The sequence below is a fragment of the Danio aesculapii genome, chromosome 13, assembly GCF_903798145.1.
Source record: "Danio aesculapii chromosome 13, fDanAes4.1, whole genome shotgun sequence".
Lineage (NCBI taxonomy): Eukaryota > Metazoa > Chordata > Actinopteri > Cypriniformes > Danionidae > Danio > Danio aesculapii.
In genome coordinates this window covers 12883631-12909073 of record NC_079447.1, presented here as the reverse complement: position 1 = coordinate 12909073, position 25443 = coordinate 12883631, and the positions used below count along the sequence as shown (strand labels likewise).

At 37.8% G+C, this 25443-nt stretch overlaps 2 protein-coding genes across 2 annotated transcripts; both read right to left on the bottom strand.

The window, feature by feature from the left end:
- Nucleotides 1-5381: 5381 nt before the first annotated feature.
- Nucleotides 5382-15263, bottom strand: nkx3.3 (NK3 homeobox 3). Its single transcript, XM_056470242.1, has 2 exons — nucleotides 14788-15263; nucleotides 5382-6470 (listed from the first exon to the last, which is right to left on the bottom strand). Exons 1-2 carry the CDS (start codon nucleotides 15050-15052, stop codon nucleotides 6031-6033), a joined length of 705 nt encoding a protein of 234 aa, XP_056326217.1. The 5' UTR covers nucleotides 15053-15263; the 3' UTR covers nucleotides 5382-6030.
- A 7238-nt stretch (nucleotides 15264-22501) lies between these two features.
- On the bottom strand, nucleotides 22502-25212 carry nkx2.3 (NK2 homeobox 3). The gene is made up of 3 exons (XM_056470940.1): nucleotides 25104-25212; nucleotides 24652-24997; nucleotides 22502-23511 (listed from the first exon to the last, which is right to left on the bottom strand). Exons 2-3 carry the CDS (start codon nucleotides 24989-24991, stop codon nucleotides 22886-22888), a joined length of 966 nt encoding a protein of 321 aa, XP_056326915.1. The 5' UTR covers nucleotides 24992-24997; nucleotides 25104-25212; the 3' UTR covers nucleotides 22502-22885.
- Between the last annotated feature and the right edge of the window lie 231 nt (nucleotides 25213-25443).

Sequence of the window (25443 nt, the reverse complement as noted above, 5' to 3'; positions counted from 1 at the left end):
AATACAAATTGAACTATTTTAGATGATAACCGAGAGCTCTGATCCTCTATACCAAGATGTTCAAATTCCAGAATAGGAACCAAAAACATTCTAAATGACTTCAGAGGTTCAACTGTAAACATTTGAAGCTCCAAGACCACTTTTGTGCAACCAAAAAATACCTAAATTTGACTTCCTTATCAGGCTGCGCGTGTATTGTAGTAAAATTGATGTACTGCCAACATGCGGTCACACTGCACTTTTTGCCCATAGACTTCCATTCATACGCTTGCGAATGTGGCAGCGCAAGCTCGTGTGACAAGTTTCGCGTGTCTTTGCGTGACAAAGTTCAAGCTTGATGAACTCTGACCTGCGAAATCACATCACATGACTCTGTGAGATCAATCGCAGATCGAAAACATGACCTCTGGTCAGAAATGTAAAATATGGAGCAATCGTTTAATTTTTTTTTTTTACGTCATCTTGTTTAATCCCAAACCTTTTCGCTTAGCTGTATGACAGAAATTTGCATGCTCAAACTCTAGTCTGACCACAGCTTTAGTCATAGCCAGCAGAGTGACAAGCAAACATCGTATTGCCTGTAGTAAATGTATACCCAGACCTGATGTGAGATACATTGGCAAACAATATTCATTCATTCATTCATTTATTCATTCATCCATTCATTCATTAATTTTCCTTCAGCTTAGTTTCTGATTTATCAGGGGTTGCCACAGCTGAATGAACCACCAACTATTTCAGCATATGTTTTACGCAGCGGATGCCCTTCCACAAACACACATACACACTCTCACTCACACACACACTCATACACATACACTATGGCCACTTTAGTTTATTCAATTCACCTATACTGCAGGTCGTTGGACTGTAGGGTTAACCGGAGCACCATAGGAAAAACAATGTTAATTGCAGTCAAACCACTGAAGTCACATAGGAATGTTTTAACAATATGTTTATTTTGTTGCTAACAAGATTCATCACAATGTTAGCATGATTGTAGCACTTTTTAACACATTGATCAAATATTTGAACACAGTTAGCTAGTGTTTTAGCATGATTTTTATGCATCTATGACAAACTATGTTTTTTGGGGTAAAGTGCTATGCTGAAACTGATATTACAGACATTAGTCAGATTAGAATTATCTGCATGGTTATTTTTTCTCTTTGCAGTTTAGCTGTTACTAAACTTTATGGGTTGAAGGGTAAAACTGTTTATTTTGGTAAAGTTTTTTTTCATATTTTTCCAAATATTGTTAAAGCATAATAGTTTATTACATTTCATTACAATTGATGTTTTATTTGGGCACAATCGCCTCACAGCAAGAAGGTTGCTGGTTCGAGTCTCGGCTGGGTCAGTTGGCATTTCTGTGTGGAGATTGCATGTTCTCCCTGTGTTCGTGTGGGTTTTTTCTGGGTGCTCCGGTTTCCCCCACAAGTCCAAAGACATGCGCTATATGTGAATTGGGTATGCTAAATTGCCCTTAGTGTACAGTATGTGTGTGAATGAGTATGTATGGAAGTTTCCCAGTGATGAGCATCCTGTGCATAAAAAATGAATAATAAAGGGAATAAGCCGAAAAGAAAATGAATGAATAACTGATGACACGCGGGTGGTTGAAAAGTAGATAATTAATCTTGTATCCCATACTGAAATCTAATATTTAGCCATATATGAACACACATATATAAAATTATAGCTAATATATATTTAAACATATATGTAATTCCAATGGTTGAAAAAATCTATATTTTGAAATATGTTGCTTATATGACATATATTTTATATCTGTGAAATCCAAACATGAACTTCTAAGTCATGTGTGTAATTTACATATATCGCCACATATCCGATTTCTATATGGGAATTATTCTTGTATTTACAATAATTCTATATTTTAATTTTGAATTTAATTTCTGAAGCGACTGACGCAAAACCGGAAATCCACATTTCTCTCTAAAATGTCTGTCAAGCTATGAACAAAACATGGCACGTTACTCTGATTTCATCCATGAATCTGAACTGACTGTGTCAAACACATGACTGCGGTGGATGCAGGTTTCAGAGGGGATGGATGCTGTATTTTGGTGATATTGAACCTCTTTCTCCTGCCGTTATGAGGGTGTTTTCTCCTCAAGCGCTCATGATTAATGTGCTCTGGGCTTCAGCCAGGTTCTGTTGTGCAACATAGACATGGTCTATTGACAGTATCTGAATCATGCAGATATCAGGAAAGGGCTGCTTAAACTCATGTGAACTGCTTTATGTTGGCATGGATGAAGTAGAATTCATGCTTATGCAACTCATTTAATAAGTGCATTAAACAGCTGAGTAACCTTTGATGTGTGTATGAAAGCAGTTTCAGTAATGAAAAACAAACAATATCTGTAAATTACCAGTTTTTCGTGTCCATTTATGTTTTAAATTGCATTATGGGACTTTGATCCTTCATCCGACAACTTTTAATATTGAAGAGTTTTTGGAAAGGTGACATTTATTGGCATTTTTAATGGTTTGGAGTGATGTAATGCTTGGGTTGTTGTTGTGTATTACGATACAAAAAAACGGTAATAAACTTCCAGAACTTTTTTAATTATTTCATGGACCTAATCCTATGTATAATTTCTTATACAATTTAAAACTAAGGCGGCATGGTGGCTCAGTGGTTAGCACAATTGCCTCAGTGCATAAGAATCTTGATCCCGGGGCCCCCTCCCATTTGCAAGGCAAGAGGGGAGTTTGAGCTCAGGTAGATCTCTAGAACTCCCCTGCTGTAGTAGCTAATGAACAGATAGTGATTGCTCTTAAGAGATAACTACTTACTAGGAGCACCTCTATGGTGCCGATTTGGATTAGTCAATTAACTTAAGTTGCATGTTTTTGGACTGTGGGAGGAAACCAGGAAACCTAGGGGGAAATCCGCGTGAGCATGGGGAGAACGTGTAAACTCCGCACAGATACGTCGGCTGGCTTACTAAGGACTAGAACCAGTGACGATCTTGCTGTGAGGCAACAGTGCTAACCACTGGGCCACCGTGTCACCCATTTAGGAAAGGAGGAGGAGTAGGGATGGAAGTGGGGATTCTTCAAAACGAAGATGACTGTTATATGGAACTTAGGGTATTTATAGTGGCTTAGGAATCATTTGATTGGTGAATCATAAATAGGACAATGTGAGACCAGCCGCAAGCAATGATAAGCACGTGATCCACTCGAAATTAGTTTATAAATAAACTTCACTTAAAATGCAATCAATAGACATTGCTGAATGAGAGAAAGACACACATGCACATATCTGATTGAAAATTCTCCCATATTGCAAACCCTTTTGACAGCATGTTATCTGGCACGTAAAAGCACTTCATTTGTTTGACCTCAGAGATACTGTCATTCTCAAGCACAAGACTGCAGACTTTTCAAAACAGTCTGTCCAGCACTGTTGTTCTTTATGAAAATGAACTGCAGTCTCGTATGCCAGGTCAGAGACAGAGTAGATTAAAGATAATTTGATATTTCAACTGTAACTCTAATCCCACATTGGCTCTCTTTCAGTAAATTAATGTAATGCTATTTCGAACATATTTGTGGAGTGTTGCAGCCTCAATACTAGATTTTGCTCTTGATTTATTTTAAATAGAATAATTACTTTTATGTGCCGAAGGTGTTTTCACTGACTTTTATGTACTTGTTAGCATGTCAGCTGTCAAGCTATTATCTACAAAGAACATTTTGATCATTTCTTCCTCTCAAATTATTGCCTTTAAGTCATTTGTCTCCACATGTTGATAATACCTTTTTAAGATTTGTGCTTCTGCGGTTAAATTGTTTCAGAAACATGTTGTTTTTTTTTGTTGTTTTTTTTTGTAACTTTATGATGTGTGTGTGTGTGTGTGTGTGTGTGTGTGTGTCAGTGTGTGTATAATGTATGTTTGTACAGTGTTCAGCATACATAAGTACAGCCTTCACAAAGCTCACATTTAAATTAACATTTTCACTAGGATTCATTCCTTCATTCATTTTCCAATTTCCCTTTATTCATCAGGGGTCACCACAGCGGAATGAACCGCCAACTTATCCAGCATATGTTTTATACAGCGGATGCCATTCCAGCTGCAACCCCGTACTGGAAAACACCCATACACTCTCACATTCACACACTATGATAAATTGAGTTCATTCAATCCCCTTATACCCCATGTCTTTGGACTGTGTGAAACCGGAGCACACGGAGGAAACCCACACGAACACAGGGAGAACATGCAAACTCCACACAGAAACGCCAACTGACCAAGCTGAGGCTCAAACCGGTGACCTTTTTGCTGTGAGGTGACAGTGCTAACCACTGAGCCACCTTGTCGCCCATTTTCTATAGGATGCTGTACAATATTATATTTGCTCATATACATTAGATCAGTTGGTACGGAAGCCAAATCTGGAGCTAATCCAGGTCCACAAGTTAGTAGCCCAAATTTATGTTAGGAAAAAATATTAAATATATATTTTTAAAAAGAGCAAAAATCAAGAGGAACAAAATATATATACAATTTTGCGAGTAATGCAAATTATGTAATATTATTACTTTTCTAAATAACAAGTAAAGTAATGCATTAAAAAAACTAAGCAATAATAATTTACTTTTTAAAAAATGAAACTTAAGTTACTTTTTAGATTAATGCACTTTTAAAAATAGTTTGCTGAATTTAATTTAGTGTAATCACGTTAAATCACACTCAATGAGAGAATATGCTCCCCGTGGAAACAGACAGAAACAAAGATGGCAGAGCCTTACATTTCTGTGATGGAAGTATTCTCATTATTTTGAACACATGGAAAAAAGCGGGCATTATAGTCTCAATTGACAGTGATTTTACTGAACTAATAAGACAAAAATACAAAAGTAGCAAACACATTGCTTTCAACTTTCATTAATGTGTTTATATGACATGTATAGTGTCAGGAAGTTCTCAGAAGGTAACATAATAAAATTTTATTATTTTTTTTTTAAGGTAAACGAGGGTGTAGTTTGTACAGTGTGTTATTAAATGCAGAGCTTCTCTATTTAAATAAAAGAAAAATACCCTGAGAGTTCTAAAAGAGATCAAGCCTCAGGCAGGTATGAAAAAGTAACTTGAAAGTAACTCAAAAGTAGCATAATGCATTATTTTCCCTAAAAAATAACGAATTAATGCAACTAGTCACTTTTTTGGGGAGTGATTCAATATTGTAATGCATTACTTTCAAAAGTAACTTTCCCCAGCACTTGTAGTATATATATTTGGATATTTTTTGCAAACATTTCTGAGTGAAAATCATTTGAAGTAAATAATTTTCAGTTACTTTGAGACAGGATTGAAATTAAATGATTTTAACAAATAATGTACTACAGAGTGTTTTTTCCACACTGATGGAAATAAACAACTTTAATCAGTGAAAAAATACTAACAGAAAAACTCCCCAAACTATAGCTACAACACACTCCATAACAAAACAATTCACCTGCACTTTAAAAAAACCAACATTTGAACATTTTCAGCCACACTTAAAAGTATGTCATTGCCTTTGAATTAATGAACAAATATCAAGTCATGTCAAACAACATTTTACAAACAGAAGCTTGTTACGTTGTAAATCATCTGTGCTCTTTGTGACTTTGTCAAATGCCAATAAATCACGTAGATCCACCAAATTTGTTTGCAGCCACTCTTTGGTTTTCATATTTTGTTATCTAAAGCAAACACGCCTCTGATTTTAAGTGTGCTTTACCTGTCCAGATACATTTTATAGGCCACCGTTCAACAAATGACTAGCAATTTACCTGTAGAATAGATTGTCTTTGCTTTGGCTTAATAATCATTTGTAAAACTATTGATAGCCATCATCAATATGTAACATAACTCTTTTATTTGCATCTTGTTCAGTTTAATATTCAGCATTTATAATCCTTCTGAATGAATAGCAGTTGTTCTCTTATGACTCTTTTGTCTTCAGAATCATTTATAACTCCATTAAATCAGTACATCCCACTGCTTAAAGTGTTTCCCGAGATCCACGGCTGGAAGCAGAACATGTAGGGATAATAAGGAATGATTGGTATAAAGGAGGAACAGAAGGACTGGGCAGATCCTCTGTGTTGTATTGCCTTTGATCGTTTCTCACTAGTACCTTCACGGCCACTCTCTTTGCAAGGGTTGTTGTGGGAGTTGAGGCGAGTTCAGCTGCCATTTGACGCCGTTTGGTTTTGTATCTCCTGTTCTGGAACCAGATCTTGACCTGAGTCTCAGTCAGTTTGAGGGCTCCGGCTAGGTCTGCTCGCTCTGGGCCGGACAGATATCTCTGCAGGTTAAAGCGTCGCTCTAGCTCATATACCTGTGCGTGGGAAAATGCTGCCCGAGATCTTTTCTTGCTGGATTTAGGGTTGCTGTCTTCAAAGCTGCAGCTCTGGGGTTTCTGTTGGTCCATTGCGTGATCTAGATAGATGGATAAATTAGGTGTATAAATATTTATAAATAGGCTCTGTTTGAAAGATCAATCAATAGGGCATTATAAAGTTGCCCATATTAGGGCTGAACAATATACCGTTTGAGCACCGATATCACAATGTGTGTATCTGCAATAGTCACATAGCAGAATTAGATTATTTATTAAAGATTCAGTGATAAAGTTATAAAATTTTACATTTTTAAATTATTTATACAATGATGACCATGTTATTTTACATTTGATTTAAATTTTTTGTACTTAAATACTGTTAGACTCCCCAGAAAATCTTAATTTATTTACTTGTAGTTTATTATAATCTCAACAGATGCAATGCATAGAAAAAGTCTTGATCGGTCTATCTAAATTAATGAAATATTTTCAAATAGAACTATAATTGAGCTGGTGAAAATATATTCATAGCGCACAATATCGCAGGTAAAAAAATTATGCGATGTCAGATTTTTCCAATATCGTGCAGCCAATATTGGTGGGACAATAACCATTTTCAAGGTTTACTGTGGTTTGGAAAGTCAAGGTTTTAAAACTGCCAAAATTTTCTGTTATGCCGTTCCTATGGGATATGTAATAATTAGTATGTAGTATTCAGAATATTATTTATTCTAATAATATTAGTATTATTTACATGTTTTTAAAACTATTTTATTTAGTTTTTTTAGGGCAACAGTATCTCAAGGACCCTCCACATCAAAAGCTGTTGTTCCAAAATATTTTGAATATTTTTTTAAATGAAATATATTGTGTTCAATAGGGGGTAAGATGTGTTGTTTTTTTATCCAGACATTTAAAAAGACCATATTTTAGAGCAGAAATCACAATATGATGATACTGTGAAACCGTGATATTTTTATTCAAGGTAATCAAACCATCAGAATCTTATGCCGGCCCATGCCTATTGGTGTATATATGTGGAGGTATTTACTGTACAATAATGAAAGATTCTTTCTTTTGATTCTGAACATGTACATCTTACATTTTGATATAATGCTCTGATTTATGGGTCAACGAAGAAAAGGATTTTCTTTAAAAAGTACTGTGGTTAAAATGAACTAAAATAAGATTTTACTATGATTTATTTAAAATACCCACAAAAATATCATTCAGTCTAATAGTTTATTTACCAGAAAATCTTGTCAGGCATATCTAGAACAAGAATCATTTGATTACATATTAAAACACATCATATAAAAAGACAAGCATAGGATGATTTTTTTAATAACTATTATTATAAATAAATAAATAAATAAATTTGTTTAGATGTTGAAGCACAATTATTTACATTGACTTTAAATTAAAGGTTTTGAATGAATTAATTTGAACAAATAATGCACAATACAGTGTATTTTCCATAGTGATGGAAATAAACAACTTCGATCAGGGTAACAGAAACAGAAAACTCCCGAAACTATAGCTAAAACACGCTCCATATAAAACAATACACTAAAAGAACAGACAAGCAACAGTTGAACATTTAAGCCACACTACTTCTGAATTACAGTACAACCTCAAAATATTAATTTATTGTCATTTTACGTCTTTATTCTTTTGCATCTTTTAAACTTTACTCATTTGTTGACAATAATAATTAATAATATTAATAAATAAAGATCACCTAAATGTTGTAAATGAATTGTTATCATTTTTTTTTGTTTAACAATGTATAATTAAATAATTTCAGTATAGGCCTATTACTTGAGAAGTATTATAAAAAAACATTTACCACTTCTCCCCACCCACATTACATAATTTTAATCATTTTGTAATGATTTTAATGTTTTAATATATGCAATTGGAAACAAATTACAAATACATATGTTGCAAATTTAATATAACAACAGTGATTATTTGTGTATCATTATTCTCAGATCAATAGGATAACCTGCTGATTAGTGTTGATGTTTGCTAATGTAATCATAAATCATTTTTTGTGCAAAATATTTACAGGTATTTACTAGACAAAATCAATTTTGGAAGGTCTAATTTCATGTCTATATGTTCAGAACTATATAGTTTCCGATTAATTTGTGATAAATGGATGTTACATGACACAACAGAACATGTTAGTTAATAGTTTGTGTTATTTATTTAGTTTTATTGGATACACAAATACTGTGTCATGGATTGGTCAGGCTCTCACGACCCCCACTCACGAAGATCACCATCACCTGACTTCTAATGAGCACACAGCTGCATCACATTCACGAGCACCAGATAAAAGCACAGCACTCCAGTCGCTCATTGTCCGGGCTCGTCTCGACGAAAGCGGACAACTGAGCGACCACTCAGCGTAGTCATCCTCAGCTAAAACAAACGATTTACTTACCTGTTCTCTTTGTATTCCTCCTAGTCTTCCTGGTCCTCCCGAATCGTCCTGTCTTCCAGTCCTTCCAAGTCTGTGTCATCCTCTGTCAGCTGTATCTGGTGTGTGCTGTCCATCCTCGTGTATTCCTGTTACCCAGCCACGGAGGAAAAGACCCCAACATCATTCCTGATCCTCCTGGCTATCCTTCATGTGCTCCTTGTTGTCATTTAATAAACACCCTAACGTTTCCTTACCTCTGTCTCCTGTCCGCTTCATAACAGAAGCCCGGACCCATAACGACGACAACATGAGCACCCCCGATCACCTTCAAGAGCTGGTGGACCAGTTGAAGCGGATTCTACAGCCACCAGCTCCACTTTCCAACGCACCACCAGCACCGAGCACTTCCGCCTCCACAGTTTCTTCTTCGGCCCTTCCTTCCAGTCCCATGGCCCGACCAGCGCCCTACTCAGGCGGAGCGGGGGAGTGCAATGGTTTTCTGTTACAATGTTCCCTCATATTCGAAATGCAACCTTCTCTATATCCCACAGATAAGTCGAAGATCGCCTACATCGTATCTCTACTCTCTGGACCTGCACTTAAATGGGCTGAGACGATCTGGAACCAAGCCGGGCCGGTCATGAATTCCATCACTACCTTCACGGAGTATTTCAAAGAGGTGTTTGGACGTTCTGATGGGGAAGTAGCCGCTGGAGAGCAGCTGTATCATCTAAAGCAAGGTACTCTATCTACACAGGAATATGCTCTCCGGTTTCGCACTCTAGCAGCTGCAAGTGGATGGAATGAGAGATCGTTGTTGACCACGTACCGGCTCGGCTTGGAACCCACTCTCCGAATCCAACTGGCCACATTAGATGATACAATGGGTCTGGAGAGATTCATCCAACATTCTCTCCGATGTTCCGATCGTCTCCGTTCCTATCAACAGGACACCATCACCCCCTCGTCTGCACTCCTCCAATCGCCTGAGTCAACAGCCTCTCCAGAACCAGAACCCATGATAATAGAGTCTGGAAGACTGACATCAGCGGAACGACAGAGGAGGCTGACCCGGGGTCTGTGTCTATACTGCGGTGTCAGTGGACACACCCGTATGGAGTGTCCCCTTCGTCCCATTCGGACTTCAGTGAGTGTATTCAGTACGAATATTGAACAATGTAAACCACTTACTACCACCGTACAAATAACTACTGCCTCTATTTCTCTCCTTGTCACAGCCCTCATCGACTCCGGGTCAGCAGGGAACTTCATCTCCCAATCCCTCTGTCGTCAACTCCACCTCCGTACTGAGGCGTCCTCGCATATATACCAGATACAACCGATAACCCAGTGCACTCGATCTTCGACCCGTATCCATCGACAATGCGAAGACATCCTTCTTCAAGTGGGGTTGTTACATCAAGAGAGGATTCAATTTCTGGTTCTGGAGGGTGCAAATATGGACATCATTCTAGGGCGCCCGTGGCTGGTGAAGCACGATCCCATCATCTCTTGGGGCACAGGAGAGATAAAGAAATGGGGATCTGGATGTACACCTGCCTGTTTTCCAAATCTCCCTCTTCAAGGTCGGAACCCCATTTCTTTGTTTGCAACATCGGTCGAGAGCCCTCCTGAGAAGCAGTCTATCCACATTCCTAAGGAGTACAGCTCCTTTCATGATGTCTTCTGCCCCAAGAGAGCTTCCCAGCTACCGCCGCATCGGCCATGGGACTGCGCGATCGACCTAGTTCCAGATGCCCAGTTGCCAAGAGGTAGGATCTACCCGCTCTCGCTTCCAGAGAATCAGGCAATGGAAGATTACATAAGGGAGGCTCTGAGTCAGGGGTACATACGTCACTCAAAATCACCAGCCGCCTCAAGCTTCTTCTTTGTGGCCAAGAAGGACGGAGGGCTGCGTCCATGCATCGACTACAGGGTCCTAAATAACGGTACAGTAAAATACCGATATCCCCTTCCTCTGGTACCAGCCGCTTTGGAACAGCTCCGAGAAGCTAAAGTCTTCACTAAATTGGACCTCCGCAGCGCGTATAATCTGATAAGAATACGTGAGGGGGACCAATGGAAGACAGCATTCGTGACCCCTACTGGCCACTATGAATATGAGGTCATGCCTTACGGTCTGGTCAACGCCCCCTCCGTATTCCAAAACTTCATTCATGAAGTCCTCCGGGAGTTTCTTCACCACTGTGTAATAGTGTACATAGATGACATCCTCATTTACTCCCGGAGTGAGGCCGAACATCGCCAACACGTTGCGGAGGTCCTACACACATTGAGAGAACATCACCTCTACCTCAAAGCGGAGAAATGCTCATTCCACCAGAAGTCGATTCATTTCTTGGGATACATCATTGACCAAACCGGTATACGTATGGATGGGAAGAAAATTGAGGCTGTTCTATCCTGGTCAGAACCCACTTCCATTAAGGAGCTCCAGAGGTTTCTTGGGTTTGCTAACTTTTATAGACGGTTTATCAAGGACTACAGCAGGATTACATCACCTCTCACTAATCTCCTCAAGGGTAAACCCAAAGGACTGGAGTGGACCAAAGAAGCAGCCGCAGCCTTCCGCCTTCTTAAGAAGGAGTTCACAAGGGCCCCACTCCTGACTCATCCTGACCCAAATCTTCCTTTCGTGGTGGAAGTGGACGCATCCACCACCGGCGTCGGGGCAGTATTATCTCAACATCATGATACACCGCCCCGACTGCATCCCTGTGCCTATTTCTCTCGGAAGTTGAGCCCGGCGGAGCAGAATTACAGCATAGGAGACAGGGAGCTTCTAGCAATCAAGCTAGCCTTGGAGGAGTGGCGTCACTGGTTGGAGGGAGCCAAACATCCGTTCCAGGTGATCACAGATCACAAAAACCTCCAATACATCAAAGAGGCCAAGAGACTATGTCCACGTCAAGCCAGATGGTCACTTTTCTTCTCCCGTTTTGATTTCTCCATTTCCTATCGTCCAGGACCCAAGAATCTAAGAGCAGACGCTCTCTCTCGTTTACACGAGCATCACGATCATGAAGAACTCCCAACGAAGATTCTTCCCGAACACATCTCCATTTGTCCGATCACCTGGAACGCTCCTCCAGTCGTTGCCACTCCGGAAGCCCCTGCTCCGCCGGGATGCCCTCCTCATCGGCAGTTCATACCACCTGAACACCGGGTAGATCTGATCCACTCCTTACATACCTCGCTAGGCACTGGACATCCAGGGATCAACAATACTCTCTCGCTAGTATCCCAACGATTCTGGTGGCCAAACATGGCAAGGGATGTGAGGCAATATATTCAGGGCTGTAAGGACTGTGCCCAATCCAAGAGCCCACGTCATCTACCCGCTGGAAAGCTCCATCCCTTGCCGATTCCGAACCGTCCCTGGTCACACCTAGGAGTGGACTTTATCACTGACCTCCCTTCGTCAGAAGGTAATACCTGTATTCTAGTCATAGTAGATAGATTCTCAAAGTTTGTCAAACTAATCCCTCTGAAAGGTCTTCCCACAGCCTTTGAAACTGCCGACAATATCTTTAATCAAGTCTTCAGGTCATTTGGTATTCCAGAAGATATTGTGTCGGACAGAGGTCCACAGTTCATCTCACGTCTATGGAAAGCCTTCTTCAAGCTCCTAGGTGTGGCCGTCAGCCTCTCTTCTGGATATCATCCCCAAACCAACGGGCAGACAGAGAGGAAGATTCAGGAGGTGGGACGGTTCCTGAGGACCTTCTGCAGTGGTCACCAGAACTCCTGGAGCCAGTATTTGGGCTGGGCAGAATATGCCCAAAATTCACTGCGGCAACCCTCCACCGGACTCACGCCATTCCAGTGCGTCCTGGGCTTCCAACCACCGCTCTTTCCCTGGGATGGCGAACCATCTGATGTCCCCGCAGTGGATCACTGGTTCCGGGAGAGCGAGAGAGTCTGGGACGAGGCTCATCAACATCTGCAGAGGGCAGTCCGTCGAAGCAAGGTAACCGCCGATAGGAGAAGGTCTGAAGAACCCAGATACACACCCGGACAAAAGGTGTGGCTATCCACCCGGGACATACGCATGCGACTGCCCTCTCGCAAGTTAAGTCCCCGATTTGTTGGTCCCTTCACCATCGTGGAACAGGTTAACCCCGTCACCTACAAACTACAATTACCCTCTCACTACCGTATTCACCCTACATTCCACGTATCACTCCTGAAACCCTATCACGATCCTGTTCTTCCCTCCACAGAGCCTGACCACGAAGAGGAACCCCCTCCTCCACTGCTCCTAGAAGAAGGAGCCGTCTACGCAGTGAAGGAGATCTTGCGTTCCCGACGTCGTGGTGGCCAGTTGGAGTACCTGGTGGACTGGGAAGGGTACGGCCCCGAAGAAAGGACATGGGTTCCCAGAGCTGATATTCTCGATCCTAGTCTCATGGTGGAGTTTCATGAGAGCCACCCTGAGTTCCCAGCGCCTAGAGGCAGAGGGAGACCACCACGGCGTCGGAGGTGTCGGCCCTCAGGAGCGGGCCCTGGGGAGGGGGGTACTGTCATGGATTGGTCAGGCTCTCACGACCCCCACTCACGAAGATCACCATCACCTGACTTCTAATGAGCACACAGCTGCATCACATTCACGAGCACCAGATAAAAGCACAGCACTCCAGTCGCTCATTGTCCGGGCTCGTCTCGACGAAAGCGGACAACTGAGCGACCACTCAGCGTAGTCATCCTCAGCTAAAACAAACGATTTACTTACCTGTTCTCTTTGTATTCCTCCTAGTCTTCCTGGTCCTCCCGAATCGTCCTGTCTTCCAGTCCTTCCAAGTCTGTGTCATCCTCTGTCAGCTGTATCTGGTGTGTGCTGTCCATCCTCGTGTATTCCTGTTACCCAGCCACGGAGGAAAAGACCCCAACATCATTCCTGATCCTCCTGGCTATCCTTCATGTGCTCCTTGTTGTCATTTAATAAACACCCTAACGTTTCCTTACCTCTGTCTCCTGTCCGCTTCATAACATACTGATCCCAAATCAGAATGTAAATTATTTTTTTACAAATCCTATATGACTAAATACTTACACTTTTAAATCTGGTTAGTTTATCTGTTTTACATATTTATGTCGGTGTATATTTATAGGACTCTCTTGAAAAAGAGATTACAAATCTATATCTAATATACAAATCTATCCCTATAAAATAATGGTTTAAATAAATAAAAAATATACATATGCTTCACTGTATAAAAAATCTATGATCAATTAGTCGTGACAGCATATGTTTTAGGTCATTGTAACTTAATAAACTAAGTTAATCATGTTCTAACTTAATTTTATACGTTACGCAAGCTGTTTTAAGTCAGTTTGGCATAATAAAAGTTCAATGGATTTATAAGGTTAATTTGATTCAGCTTAAAAATGTAAGGCCACCAGCATTTTTTTATAGTGTTCAATGCTTCACGCCGTTTTCAATTGAATTAAAGCGCTAAATCAAAATACATTCAATTACCTTAAGAGAATATATAATATGTCAAGTACTGACAACAGCACTCGAAGTACTTTGTATTAAAAAAAATTATTATTTGCTGCTTGTTCAAACTACTAATGTTAAAAAGCAATTCTGGAGATTTTTGTGGGGGAAAGCTAATTTACTTCTAAGTTTTTATGTTTAATCCACTTAAATTTGTTAAGTTAACTTAATCGATTTGTGTTGGAACTATGAATGAGTTTGTTTGTTTGCTTTATTTAGCAGATTTAAAAAGAACATATCGATAATTCTATAACAAAATCTCTATATAATACATGTAAAACTAAATAAAATTCATTAACAACTATCAAAAGCAGGAACCATGCATTTTTTCACATTGACTAATTTATACAGTCAATGCGATGTGCGTTTATCTAAACAATACTCATCTGTAGCATGCGAATAGAAAAAAAAAGCTAGTTTCGCAACATTACATCGTACGCCTGAAGTGATGTTAATGTCTCACCATGTCGTCTTTCCAGTGAATTGTCTTCTCCTGTTGATTCTTCCTCGCATGAATGCTGGTCTGATGATGAAGACTCGAGCACGAGCACGCAGGAAGAGATGCGCGTCTGTGCGCTTTCGGCTCCGGCGTTCACCGGTACAGATGAGCTTGAGTCCTGTGTCCTTTTCTCTCCCGCGTATTCCTCATCAAAACTGCTGTTCTTCCCACATTCGAGTCCTTGGTTTAAAATATTGTGGATGGAAAAGGGGGTTCGGTTATTCGCCATTTAAAACATTTACCTATCCTTCTCGCCGGTTTTATTTCGATGGGGTTTTGCGCTTCTATCTGGGAAGCTCCGGCGCGTTCATGCCGATAAATTAGTCCGCAGTGTAATTGCTTTCCTCTCTGCTTGTCATTTAAATTCGGCAAAACTTCTTCCGACCCAATCAACAGGCAGTGTCAGAGAATGTCATGTGCACATCAGTTCCCTCTCTTCTCTTTCCAGACGTTTTGCCAATGGGTTTTTTTCTGGAGCACTTCGCTCCTCCCTCTGTAATAGACGTGTAGAATTGAAGAGCCATCGAAATGTGTTTACTACCACACGTTCTCTGGCTTTGTGGGATTTTTTTTTCTTCGATGGCAAATAAGGATGACCGAGAAGATTAACAATTTTGTAGACTTGTTTGAGGCTAATTGTTGGCATTAAAGTTGCTTTATTATTTTCTATTTGTTTTTGTATTGTAAAAACAGTATGTAGGCCTATAGTGTTTTCTAAAAACATATTAGTTTTAAAGTGTTTAGAAAAAGTTGCCAAAATTGCACGTTGCAAATACGCGACTGATCATAATTTTAGTCAAAATAACATTCAGAAACCACAGAAGAATGAACAACCACATTTTTCTAATATACTACCATTCGGAAATGACAGTGTGCAGTTTAATACGCGTAAACAGGGTTAGTATATAGTGATTCTACCTGTAAGGGTAAACTCGATGACCTTGAGGGTCTGAATGAACCCCTTTGTTTTATGGTTATCTGGTCCTCGGTCCTCTCACTTGTCGGTTACACCACAATGAATTTGACATAGTTCCTCAATTTTGTCAACTGAATCAAACTAAATTGTGCTACGTTTTTGTAAGAGATTCGCGGCCTTTTTATTTTAGGTATACGCATTTAAGAATATAATAAAGATTATAAAGGAATCGCATATTATTTTGAACTTCAGGACGCAACTTAACCTAGCCTACACTTCTGACACTCTAAACATATTAGCCTTCAGTAAGATCAGAAATCCCTCAAATAAACCTATTTATTTTGTGTAGCATCTCAAAATCAGCATTTATCTAATAACAAAAATTTAGCCAATGTTATTTTTCAAATGTTAAACACAATCGATGTCTAGAATTAGTCGAATTTTCTGAAACCTTTTAAAAAGCGTTATTCATTATCCCTAATCTCGCAGGTTCGTGTTTCATTGGGTTATTTGTTTGCTTGATTTCATTTTATATCTAATACCAAATGAATCTGACGCGATCAGATAAATGGTACTATTCATAGGCCAACCTTACAGTAATTTTCCATTCGTTTCGTGTAAAACCAAAATAGCCCATGAGTAGCCTAATTTTTCCAGCTGTTTGCCTATACACTGTAAAAAATATATGTTAGTCAATTAGTTCTGACAGCACATGTTTTTAAGTCATTGTATCTTATTAAACTAAGTTAATCGGGTTCTAACTTAATTTTATAGGTTATGCAAGCTGTTTTAAGTCACATAATATAAGTTCAATGGACTCATAAGGTTAATTTGATTCAGCTTAAAATGAGGATTTTTTTTACAGTGTAGAAATAATAATTTGTCAAATTCAAACATTTTCTGTTATTTTAGCATACTTATATTATAAACAGTTTATAATATAATATAACATAACATAATATAATAAAATATAATATGATATAATATAATATATACACTTTACTGGTTAAATTTAGCCTACCAAGCACGGCAATGTAATGAGCTCTTTAAATCTAACTTACACGTAATTTAAACATATCTTTCATTTGAATTTCCTTTTTGCATCTTGCATTCACGAACGTAGTTTTTAATTATTAAATTATAATTACAAATGATAATCTGTAAATCACAAAAAGCATTTGTCAATTCAAAATGCTTTAGCGTCGCTCAACGCTGTTTGTCACATACCTGTAATATTCATATCTGTCAACACTTTTTGTGAATTCTCACTCGGTTCCTGTCAAGGACATCACGGATTAATAAAGGATTGCGAAAACGTGAATGTGCATATGTTGATTCCGTTTGCCACTAAATCTCAGTTTTAGAGAATAAATCTCTGCTGTAAATGTAATTGATTCTCAAAGCTGTTGTCCACCGTCTGTGTGTTGTCAAGAAATACGATTTTAGCGCCTCCATGTGGCTGTCTGGTGTGTATCTGCTGTCACTGTATTTGAATATGTGGTTGACCAGCCAATGGCCTACTTAAACCAGCTGCTAACTAGGCATATGTTCCGAGAGCCTATAGGCTATGAATTTTACTGATATGCGTGTTGTCTCTTTTTTATTCTTATTAAATAATCATCCGTGATAAAGTACCGTCAAAAATGACGTTTGCTGCTTGTTTGATTTACTTATTTTAAATTAGTTAAAACAACACAATTATTAAGTTGATTTTGGGGCAAACCTATTTGTTTCATGTTGAATGCACTTAGTTTAAAAAAGATTATGGACACTTACAACATGAAGGAAATGCGTAGAACTTTATTTGCATTTTATCTATAACACTATCGGCAAAAAAACGCAGGGTTCCACGCGATTCATTCAACTTGCCCCAACACAAAATGTTAACTTAATTTAAGTGGATTGAATATAAAACAATTAAGTCATCTCCCAAAATCTTAAGAATTGTGTTGTGTAGCCTACGCTCATTTTAAATAAGTAGTTTGAGCAAGCTGCAGAAATATTTTTGAGTGTATTTTTTGAGTGTAACTTTTTGGGTAACGTTCGTTTGTGTAATACATGCTTCAGTGAATCAAATTTTGTATTTATTTAAAATTATGTAGGATAAATATAATTGTTTAATAACGTATTTAAGCTTTAGTGTTTTGAGGGACATTTATTCTGACCTGCTCAACTACTTCAGAGGATACTTTCGGTCAAACTATTCAAACGCATCTTTGACTACTTTTAGGCTAAATCTAGATACAAACAGCCACTTTACAATCAAAGTGTCAATAGAACACTTATAAATTTCTTCTCACAGACGGATTTGCGATTAACATTCACTATGGTATAATCCGTTTAAGAAGTGGTTAAATGTATATTTATAGACTATTATCTATTATTTGAATTCAAAATATTAGTATTTAAAATACGCATCAGGATTTGACAGAAATCCTTTGCTTTCAGCACAATTAAAAATTGCAGGAAATTGAGCTTTTTCACTCACCCTATTTTCTGATTCGAGTCTAAAAATGTAGATGCCGTTTTCAAGATGTATAAAATACCCTGAGACGCTTTAAGAAAAAAAGCGCAGAAAAAAACTTGCTTGTATATATTTAGTCTAATGCTCCACATATACTAAGAGCTCACAAACCAAACTGATGATGTTGTAAGTGGTGTGTGTTTAAAACGTTTTTAAAACAACTTTAAACCGGATGCTTTTCTTTTGTTTGCGCTTCCATCACGGTCAACCAAATAAATATTACTCTGCTCTTGTTTATGTTGAGTAAACTTTATCGACATATTGGGAGGTCTGAAATGTTAATGTTTTTCACTATGAAGAAGCTCTCTAATTCATCAGGTGAGTAACATGGGGGAAACATCGTGCCCGGTTGCTTATAACACTCCAGCACTCAGTTTATTTCGACACTTTTACGTTTTTTTTTTTTTCATTTGCGAAACATAATGCATTAATGGTCAAATGAGTGGATGAATGGATAGATGGCTATATATATATATATATATATATATATATATATATATATATATATATATAGATAGATAGATAGATAGATAGATAGATAGATAGATAGATAGATAGATAGATAGATAGATAGATAGATAGATAGATAGATAGATAGATAGATAAGACTTTTAAGGAAAGTGTGCTTGTGATCTTTACCAACAGGGGGCGCACCCCTCTGTTACATCCAGTGTAAAGGTGTTGACAGTACAAATTACTTTTAGGATAACACCTAAAGCTTTGGTACTCAACCTTTGTGGATTTATTGTAAGATATGCCATTTTCAAACAGAGATTTAAGACTAAATCAAGACATTTTAATAGGCCTTCATCTGCAGGCCTATTTTCCTCCATAGAAGAAAGGAAACGTGTTTATTGTCTTCGTCACACATATTGTAATGTTTGAGATCAGTGAAATAAGGCCTACAAAAGGATTTACAAGCGTAACATTTAAACATGCTGTCATTTATGCTTTATAGGCTATATACTCTTAAAATAAAGGTTCCAGGAACAACCCAAAAGGGGCTTTCACAGCGGTACCATGAATAACCTTTTTTAGTTTCCCATGAAGCTAGTGAAAAGTTATTAAAGGGACATTTTTTCACATTGTGAAGAACATTTTATAATATAAAATAAAATAACTGAATAAAGAATCGTTTGTGAAGAAACCAGCATGCATTTTTTGTTTGTTTTTAAAAGATGTCTAATAGATGTCTAATAGACGTCTAAATTCAGTCGTCTTGGCTAAAACAAGGCTCAATTTTGGCTGTCAGTGAAAATTTAATAGACGAAGAATAGACCAAAACTAGACTAGTCATCAAATAAACAGAAATGAATGACTACACTTATAAAGTCTGCCTATAGACATTATAGATTATAGATTATAATCTGTGTATTTGACACTATATATCAAAAATCTGTATATTTGACGACTAGTTTTTGGATATTCTTCGGTATTTATTAGATTTTCACTGACAGCCCAAGTTTAATCTTGTTTTAGTCAAGCTGTCTACGTTTAAATGTCTAGACGTCTATTAAACACAAAATTGTTTGCTGGGAAACGTGCTGTTAAAGTTTCCCATAAAGAACCTTTATTTTTTAACAGCCAAGGTTTAGCTGTGTTCATTACAAATTCACTTTGTCCGTTTTCTTTTTTTTTATTGAAATAAAAAATACGATGCGATGTTAATAAGATATTAACTAGCTTCCAGGTCGCTTCGCTTCTCTTTCTTACAGTCTACCCTCTAGGATGTTTCAACCCAATTCTGGGTGTAATACAGTCTAATTTTAAATAAATGTATAATTATATTTAACAAAATTTAACCAAATTTAACCCAATGTTTTACCTAATTTGGGTTTAAATAACCCAGTAGGCCCTATTTATATTTCCTTTTATTCTCATTTAATACAACGCTAGCAAAAGAAATGATAACTATAGTGGATAGCCACAAAACCTATGTTTATTCTTTGTCTTTCCTATGTCTATGTCTGTCTTTTCATTCGGCATATATATTATTGTCATCATTTTAATATTTTGAATTTTAAACATCTATACTTTTTGCCCGCTGCGTTCTTCAGAAGATGAATCCAGTGGCCTTATAGCTTTGACCTCATATTCTCTTAAAATAATTATTGTTTCCAATCAAATGTTTTCCTTCCTATTTATCTCACTACAGATAACCAGGCTAGACGATTTCCTCCCACTTATTTGATTAAGAACTACACTTTTAATGTAGCGATTTTTATAAAGATGGATAAATACAGAATGTTACAATTTGAAAATATCTTAACAACATCCAATCCAACCGATTTTCAGTAAGTATTCAGCTGTTTTAAAAACTACACGGATCTAACCATCGCGCTACTAATATTTGGCCTATGACACACTGTTTAGGGGAACTAACCACACCCGCTCCTGATATTCGTCCAGAAATCCTCTCTATAGATTCATATCTCTAGTCCAGCACTCTCTACAGCGGCTCATCCTGAGGCATCGCCGCTCTGTCGCCATGAGTATTTACACTGAAGTGTCTGGGCCACTTACCCTGACAGCAGGTATGTCCAATGGCCTTGCAGTAGCGAGGGGAGCTGTTCATCCTTGCTATTAGTAGAGACAATACCCCGATGACTCTGTTTACTTTTCTATTAATCTTCATTATTAGAGTGGGATCTCTGGTGGACTCGTGAATGGGCTGAAGGATAAACGAGTTACGGCCGCGCGTAATGGCCGAACATATACTTGTTTCCACCAGAGCTTTGTGTTTATGAGGGTATCAAAATGATTAATTAGGTACAGGAAATAAAATTTAGTAACTCCAATGAACCAAATTATTTGGTTTTGTTTTGGATGATTTTATATAGGCCACAAATCTATCTTTTAAATTTAAATTTAAGTAGGAAGCTATATAATATTATATTTGTGCATATACATTAGATTAATATACTGAAGCCAACTCTGGAGCTAACAAACTAACTTAACGGTCCAAAAACTAGTACACCCAGATGTATATGTTACAGAAAAATATTGAATACAAATTTTAAAAAGTGAAAAAATCAAAGAAACAAAACAATGAAAAAAAATTTAGTTGAAATTTTGTAGGTTGTATTTTTTTTGCATTATTTTGCTTGAATTTCATTGTATTATCTTTCAATTTCTAAATATGTTTGGTGACTAAAATATTGTTTTAATAATTATATGTTTTGTTTAAATGTACCAAAATACATTGCCTATATTTATAGAGAAATGGATACAAATTTTCATTTTTAAAATGCGGTGTCCTCAATTGCTGAGCACTGTATATATTGTGCATCAAGAGCAAAGGTCTCAAATTCCGAAACACAAATGTACACAAATGCTGACAAATGTTTTGTAATTTAACCTAATTTAAGTCCCATGAAACATAACACAGTTGCAGATCGTTTTTACAGTTAAGCCTATAAAATGTCTTGTTTTAGGCTTGGTTAAACGATCATTACATCGTAATAATAACACTTAATGCCTTCTACTAACTTTAACCTGCCAATTGTAAATATATAAATAATCCAAATCTCACATAACATTATTTATTCATTTGAAACTATCAGTTGCAATCACGTATTTCTTATGAAATTGTTATTTTTTAATGCGTCATACATTAAATGTAATTAGTTACTTATCAAAACTTTTTATGTCTGACGTATTATAGGGTATGTTGAAGTTTAAGCGTTGTTACCAGCACATTTTACTCTCTCAACGGTGTGTATTGAATACAAAATGTAATTTAGCTTAATTATTGATATTATGGCCTTTTGTGTTTGACAAACTTGGCGGCAAAATAACTTTTTTTGCGCGTAAAGACTGTAATCCTTCGTTAATTTGCGAATTTTTAAAATGTTAATTACAAATTATTTATTTGAAAGTCTTTTAAAATTCTCAGATTTTCATAAATATTATGATTATAAACCTTTAAAGAATTTTAATTAAAATCAAACAAATTATCAAATTATGTTGTTTTAATGTAAAACCATTATCATGAACAGAACTTGATAAACGTTACAAAAACAACTTGGCTCGAATAGGTATTTGCTTATATTTTAGATAATTTATTTTAGATAATATATCATGGAAATCTGGTTGATCAAGATACTGGTATCTTGAATTTAGTGAGAATTTCTCACATTTTACAAAACCTGTTTGACTTAAACGTCTTCCCATTTCTAATGTGCAATATTACCCGTGTGTTGTTAGATAGTAAATATTTTACCATGACTTTTAAAAGATAAAGTTTAGCGTTTTTTATTTTTGCAATGTAGGTTTGCACAAAGTCACACACACCATTGTCAATATTCGTAACATTTCAGATAATAACTGTTCATCGATAAGTGCACTGAATGAGGAAGCAAATGTCTCTTGAGTAGTATGGATACCATCTAAAGTTAGACCGCCAAATGTTCGGTGAATATGTTTCCCAAGTATAGCTGGTCCAAATTTCCATGAATATTCACGCTCAGCCATCATGGTTGCTAGAAGAAATTCACTCAAGTTTATACTGAAAAGGTATAGACTATACATGATCCTAAGCCTATAAAACATGGCTAACTGTGTGCTAATATTGTAAAGTTGTCATTTATTTACAGGCGGCTGGGTTGCAACTTGCAATAGCACTACCATGCCCGGATACCCTGCAGAGTCCCTTGGCACGCGGACACGGGTGTTCCTTGCGATGTCTGCGGCTGGGAATAAGATCCGAGGTTGTTCAAACTCATGCTCATCAGCGCATTAGTGGACGTGTTCGCAGGCAGAGGAGGAAGACTGGGGTATGTACAGCTGTAAGGGTTTGTGTAAGCGGCGTTGTTATAAGAAGAATACCCGTTATATGTGTATGGGCCTGGGTTAACCGCGTACGTGGTGTTGTAACTCTGTGATCCCGTTAAACACGGTTTTCCATCCCGGACCAAGACGGGCACCGCTACTCTCCTGGGCGGTGGTGGGTGATGGTGTCCTGCCATTTCCAGTGTTTTGTCTTGACGCTGCCGCTTGCATTTGTATCTGCGGTTTTGGAACCAAATTTTGACCTGCGTCGATGTCAGTTTCAGGGTACTCGCCAAATGTTCTCTCTCAGGAGCCGATAAATAGCGCTGCTGCTTGAAGCGCCGCTCGAGCTCGAAGACCTGCGCCTGGCTGAAGAGAACCCGCGGCTTCCGGCGCGTTCTCTGCCGCTGCGCGCGCTCCGTGTCCGAGTGCACCTCTCCCTCACACTCCGGGGATCTGAGGATGGCACCGCAGCTCTCTGTCAGACAGGAGATACAGCAGATATACAGCGGGAAACTGACACTTGTAATTCACAGAAGACTTCACATGCATGCGCAAAATTGGGAGCTTTGCGGCGAGTCTTAATGTAGGCCTTAGATTTGATGTTTGTGTACGCAGAGTACAGAAGTAGAAAATCACACAGACTATTTTACCATTTTACATTTCACTATTTCAATACAATAGAATTACAATTGAATATAATAGCAATTAATGCTAAATCTTAATATAATACAACTTTGTCAGGCGATTAAATGGGAGAAAATCAGTTGAAAACAATACAGTGACCAGTGTCATAATTATAAACATACTAGCTTACCTATTAGCTTTTTTTCTACCATACATAAATGGTAAATAAGCGATTAATGTTAATTGTGCAAGATATTATATCAATATATAGACCTTTAAATGGCATTAGTTAAACCGAAACCAAGAATGAGAGAATTAGAACGATGATCATTTTGGAACAATTCATATTCATAAATAAATCAATAATACAACTTTATCATGATTGTAAAACTTAATTACATAGTTAAATATTTTATTAAGATTGTTTAACTATATTTGAAGACGATAAATAGACATACAGTATAGGCCTACACATTAAGTTTCAAGTGCTCTTTATCTACAATCTTTATCTACAATCAATAATATATCACCAATCAATAATATTGTATAGTTCCAAAACTGTAGACAAATTGCCATATTTATGTTTGGGAGACCTGAAAATGTATGCATTTTGATGCTAGCCAGTGCAGATAACCTCAGTTAAGTTGCTTCTATTTTTGTGATCTATATTTATGCTGCATGGTATAAAAACAAGAACGATACAGCCTAATGTAATAAAGAGCAATTTTAACCAATTCAAAACTTTTGTTGGTATAAATTATTGTTTAAGTTGAATTGACGATGCTTTTTGTTGTTGTTGGTTTTTATTATTTGTTCATTATTTAGATGTTACATTTTACGCATCAAAATACACTCTGAATAATCGTCCTTTTTTCTCGTTTTAGTACTTTCTTGTTTCTTGTTGGCCCTGACTTTTATTCGCAGCATGCAATTCGACCTCCTCGCCTGCTTCAACCTCATTTTAGTCAGCGGTAAAACCTAAATCACCCACTCGTTTCGTGGTCCTCAAGTTCATCTTCAAGTTTAGTGTCGACGTGTCCCAGGGCCGGATGGACGAACATCGGCGGGGAAAGGCTGCTCTCCACTAAACTGTCCTGCATGGAGAGAGAGTTCAGAAAAGACATCTTCTCCTCGTTGTCTGAGAAGCCGGGACTGTCTCCACCTCCGAGAAAACACGACGATGGTGCCTGAAATCTATCCTGCAGTTCCGAATGCAGTTGCGCGTGGTGCGACGCGGGATGCAGAGATTGAAGCTGGCGAGTTTGCTGCTCCAGTTTCAGTATATCCTTCACAGAAAACGGCGTTGATGTGACCGGGCTCGGAAGCATCATCAGGCGCTGTTGGATTACATCTACAATGTTATTCCTGCTTCAAATAGCAGCTTCGAGCTCTAAGCCTTGTTGAACAATTGTTTAGATAAGCAACAATTTCAAGTAAACATACCTAAATGTGTCGATTAATCTCCCATTTTGTCATGGCTGCTTGATTTGCATGAGGAGAGGTGAGGACCGCCACTCGTCGGCGTTAAACGGTTGTGTGTTTTTCTTGGAGTCCGGCAGCACAAGGCAGTTCTTTTGCCCGGTGATGTCACGTTACCGGGGCGGGATGTAATGATCCTTCCTACAATCCACAGAGGAAACGCATATACGGTTTCATACCAGCAGAAAACAGCCTCTAACATCACACATGCATCCTTAAAAATAAGGGTTCTTCAAACATTCAGCAAAGAACATCATCTTATCAAGTTTTTTTTTTACTGTACATAGTTTTAAAAGTAATGTGG

Excerpts from the sequence above, each read along its gene's own strand:
- nkx3.3 (XM_056470242.1), bottom strand. The coding sequence starts at position 15,052 with ATGGCGAATAACCGAACCCCCTTTTCCATCCACAATATTTTAAACCAA. Across the intron at positions 6,471-14,787 it reads TTCACTGGAAAGACGACATG|ATCACGCAATGGACCAACAG; the intron begins GTGAGACATTAA and ends CCATCTATCTAG.
- nkx2.3 (XM_056470940.1), bottom strand. The coding sequence starts at position 24,991 with ATGATGCTTCCGAGCCCGGTCACATCAACGCCGTTTTCTGTGAAGGAT. Across the intron at positions 23,512-24,651 it reads ACTTGAGGACCACGAAACGA|AGAGCTGCGGTGCCATCCTC; the intron begins GTGGGTGATTTA and ends CCTGTCTGACAG.